At 43.1% G+C, this 4,411-nt stretch overlaps 1 protein-coding gene across 2 annotated transcripts in view; it reads left to right on the top strand.

Moving 5' to 3' along the window:
* The first annotated feature begins 6 nt into the window (after positions 1-6).
* The window catches only part of RBL1 (RB transcriptional corepressor like 1), a 25,354-nt gene continuing 20,949 nt past the window's right edge, over positions 7-4,411 (top strand). Inside the window, exons 1-6 of one of the 2 annotated variants that reach the window (XM_026867228.1) lie at positions 7-165; positions 1,126-1,326; positions 2,506-2,570; positions 2,664-2,792; positions 2,920-3,080; positions 3,798-3,847. In XM_026867228.1, coding sequence (XP_026723029.1) covers positions 113-165; positions 1,126-1,326; positions 2,506-2,570; positions 2,664-2,792; positions 2,920-3,080; positions 3,798-3,847 — 659 coding nt within the window. In that variant the 5' untranslated portion in view covers positions 7-112. The remainder of the gene's footprint in view (positions 166-1,125; positions 1,327-2,505; positions 2,571-2,663; positions 2,793-2,919; positions 3,081-3,797; positions 3,848-4,411) is intronic. The other variant, XM_026867229.1, reaches the window with a different exon arrangement.

Raw genomic sequence — 4,411 nt, 5'->3', positions numbered from 1 at the left:
CCCCGCAGCTGGCGGCTCCCGGTGCCCGCAGGGCGAGGCGCTGCACTGGCTGGCCTGCGCCCTCTACGTCGCCTGCCGCAAGAGCCTGGTGCCCACCGTGGGGAGCGGCCTGATGGAGGGAAACGGCGTGTCGCTGACCAGGATCCTGCGCTCCGCCAGACTCAGGTGAAGTTTCCCGGTTGCTCCTTGCCGCGGCTAATTGCCGGCTGCTCCGGCGCAGCGCCTGCTAACCCCCAGCTCCTTCAGGTATGCGCTCTTTTTCTCACGGCTCCAAGCGCTGCAGAATGCGTGTCCCGAGGTAAAAGTATAAAAGCAGTAAGCTGCCTTTTGTTAAGAATGGAAATAAGATGCAAATACATAATTTTCAACTTCAGGCCTTTGAAAAACTACCCACGTCAGACCACCTGTTGTTCCACCCACACCAGTTATTTCTTTTTCTTTTTGCAGTTAATTGAAACGCAAACAAGACCTCTGGATATGCTGTTAGCAATCCAGATAAGACTCGTGTCTGAGTCGGGATTTAGGCCAGATCACTGGAGGCGGTTCCCGGGGTCGGACCGGCCTCTGGGAGCCCAGAACTATGCGGTCACATCGGTATGTGGGTCCCGCGGGGGCTGCCCTGGCTGCCGCAGCTCTGCCCGAGGTGACGGAACTGGGAGGGTTTCTCCTTCCACCTGAGGTGTTTGCAGCTGAGCTGCCAGAGTGGGATTTACCCGTGTAATTGCACCTACGGTATGGGGTTTTGTGTAGATAACTTTGATCGGTACAGACTCTTGTTTGTGGTTTTTGTTGCCTCTCCTGCCGTGCCCTCGGCACACGCAGAGCTGTGCCTGCACTTCCCTTCCCACCCCTCCCCTGGCTGGCACAGCTATGCTGACAGCCATTAGATAAAATTAGTGTTTCCATACCTGTGCCTTACAGAGGATCAGGGAGAAAAAACAGTGTTAAAAGGTGAAAGGCTTACAGTGTATAGGATTTGGGACTCTATCAAAATAAATTGTAAACCTATAAATCAAATTAGTCATTAAGGAGTAAATATGTTGCATTTCTGTTTTTTAAAAAATCCAAGCAAAAGAAAGTTAGTTAAAGCTCAAAATAAAGCAGACTTTTCTTTTTTCTTTTAAGCTTAATTCAGTTTTTTAGCAAAATGAAGAAGTGGATGGACATGTCAAATCTACCACAGGAATTCCGAGAGCGAGTGGAGAGGCTGGAAAGAAATTTTGAAGTGTCAACGGTGATTTTCAAAAAGTTTGAACCAATATTTCTGGATATATTTCAAAACCCATACGAAGAAACTTCTAAACCACAGCGAAGCAGGAAACAGAGGTATTTTTGAGATTTAATGTGACTTTTCCCTGGAAAGGGCTATGCCTGATAAAGATTTGTGAAAGTAAAGATCATTGTTTGTGATTTGAAAAGTCAGGTAAAGTTCTGAAGTGATGGGGCCTCTCTGTTGCATCGATTTTTGAAGTGCAGTGAGTACAGAAACATGAGGTATGGCTCCTGTCAGCAGAGCTCTGTGTCTGGAGCAGTTTGTGCAGTTCCCTGGAATGTGCAGAAACTGGCCCGTAGTGAGAATGTCTGTGTGGTGGGGGAGAGGAACAGTGAGGTGGATTCACTCGAGATACAGAGAGACCAACACTTCAAATGTTCAGCAGAAATCACTGCAGTAGCCCAAGGGCATTTTGTCCTGGCACAGTACTGTCTGAGGTAGTTGGTGTCATGGTACAATCCCTCTGTACAATGCAGAGACTACGTTTCTGGGTTTTTAATGGGATTGCCACGTGAGGGGTAATGTGCAGATGGAAGAATGTTACAGCTGACATGCTCGTTGTTGACAGACTTAGTAACTGGTGGTGTCATCTTCCACCTGCGCACAGAATTCTGCCTTTAATTAAAGGAGTTTGTCTGCACTCCCTCTGCCTGTGTGGCCAGCTCTGGGATGGCTTTTAGAGAGTGGAACCTTGGTGATGAGGGAGCCAGCTGGGCCTGTGCGAGGTGTTTTGCCAGTTCATGTGTGTCCTCTGGATATGAGTGGGGGATGATCATTCTGGTAAAATGCTCCAGCATAGCTCCACGTCTGCAGGTAGAAAGGGTATTTCTGTTGCTGCAGCTCTTCATCTATGGCAGGTGGCTTTCTGGGCATTGCTGTGTATTGGGAGAAACTTTGACAGTATTCTCTGTTCACATTCCTTCGTTGGCCCAGCGTTCATTAGTGTAACTGTAGTTTTAGCTTCTCTGTGGGCTGCCTTGAATAATGCCTTCCTGGGTCTTCCAGCTCTGTGGTTTTAGATAATCTCTACTCCAAACACGGAGCAAGGTAGGAGACTGTTGTTTCGTTAAAGCTGAAGTGAGGACATGTAACTTAGATTGTGCCCTAGTGTGTAATCAAGGTAGCAATGGCTCTGTTATTTTGAGCAAGGAAAGTGAATGAAATTCCTACTGTGAAACAAGCTTCAGCTTCCTGGAACTGAAGGCTGAGTTCTCCCTTTATCTCGTTGACAGACGGGTGCCTTGTGGTGTTAAAGATCTCTTCAACTTCTGCTGGACTCTCTTTGTGTACACTAAGGGTAAGCTTGCTTTTTTTTAGCTGTGTGATTTGTATATGTTCTGAGCTATGAACTTCTTTTGTATTGCTTGACACAATGTGCTGTCTCTTAAAGGTAATTTCCGTATGATTGGAGATGATTTAGTAAATTCCTATCATTTGCTTCTGTGCTGCTTGGACCTGATTTTTGCAAATGCCCTTTTCTGTCCAAATAGAAGAGATTTGCTAAATCCATTGTTTAAAGGTAAGGTGGGGATGGATTATTTAAAATCAAATACGCTTTGTTTTCTTGTTCCTTTTTGAAAGAAATTGAAGGTTGATTATTGTTTCTTCTCTCCCCCGCCACCCCCCCACCTCCTCCCTGTTCTCAGGCTTACCAGTGGACTTCCACGTGACAGAGATCAAAGCCCCTGAAGATCCTCCCTGCATCATTGCCACACTATGTGAGCTGCATGATGGGCTTTTAGTAGAAGCAAAAGGAATAAAGGAACACTACTTTAAACCGTACATTTCAAAGCTATTTGATAGGAAGGTACATATTACTAGTTTTAAGAATGCATGGTAGAGCTTAGATCAATGATCTCAAGACCATTTAAATTCTGCAGGAATCATGCTAATAGGCAAATGAACTTGGTCTGTGTCAGGTTTTCTTTTATGTATTTTAGGAGGAGCAGAATTTACTCTCATTTTTTAATTATATGTTGTAAGGTCCCCTGTGTTTTAGCTTTTTTACATCAGTGCAGAATCTTTGCTTTCCTTTCTTGGTAGTGTGAAACTGAATTGTGGACAATGATGTCTTCAACTGAAAAACTAATCTTGTGAAATAATTTTATGGGATAGCTGTCATGACAGCATGGGTCCTTTTCTTGAAGTTTAGCAAAATGCTTTGGAAGGAAGAGGTTGAGGTTGAAGGTGTACAAATTGTTCTTTTTGGTTTTGATCCTGAAAATTTTTCCAAGCTCTGTGGAAGTCTCTGTTCATCAGTTCAGTCCCTAACCTGCTGGTGAAACAGATGTTAAATAACAGTACTGTTTCTGAAGAATAAGTGTAGAGCTTGGAGAGAACTGGACTTTGTCCTCGTGTGTTTGTCTTGCTAATAGCATTGTAGTCCTTTCATCTAGGCAAAAAAAAGTCCAGTTATGCTCTTAAATCTCATTTCCTTTTTGGCTAAAACCATCATGCCCTCACTGTTAAGAGTTGGAACAGGTTTGATTTTGTTATATAATATATTTCTGCTTTTTATCCTTAGATCTTAAAAGGAGAATGTCTGTTGGATCTTTGCAATTTTACAGAAAATAAGTAAGTTACAGCTTAAGTTCTTAATCATGGGGTTTTATTTAATTTCTAAAATACAAGCCTTTCAATGCTAAATATTAGGTTTTTCTTGTTCCTTTATCTTACCATAACTAATGTTTTTTAATTACTTGTCAATCAAAGCTGCAACTTGGCTGAAATGCTTTCTGGATCTGAGATGTGTCAAAAGTCGGGGGTCAGCTGCTTCCCTAAGGACAGGTTTTATGGTGCTTGCCCTTATTTCTGGCAACTGTAACATTTGAGTAGTCTAGTGCAAATCAGAACATTGACCCTGATGTTCATGGATGTGTTTCTGTACACACCTCAAATATACCTGAATAGGGAAGTTTTAGATTCATTTATCCGTCTCCAATTGAGTGTATAAATCTGAATGCAACAAAGTACTCAAAAGAAGCAACAATTGCAAAACCACAAAAAAGAAGGTAGAGTGTTTCTGTGGGAGGCAAGTATAGATGCTTCAGAAACTTAAATTGACTTCTGAAAGCTAATTTAATTGCAAAATATGAACAGTAGCTGCTTTGTTCTGGATTCCTTAAAGGGTTTTTTTGC

The sequence above is a fragment of the Athene cunicularia genome, unplaced genomic scaffold, assembly GCF_003259725.1.
Source record: "Athene cunicularia isolate RWA unplaced genomic scaffold, athCun1 SCF_2, whole genome shotgun sequence".
Lineage (NCBI taxonomy): Eukaryota > Metazoa > Chordata > Aves > Strigiformes > Strigidae > Athene > Athene cunicularia.
The sequence above is the reverse complement of the archived record's forward strand: the minus strand, read 5'-3'. Positions and strand labels throughout refer to the sequence as shown.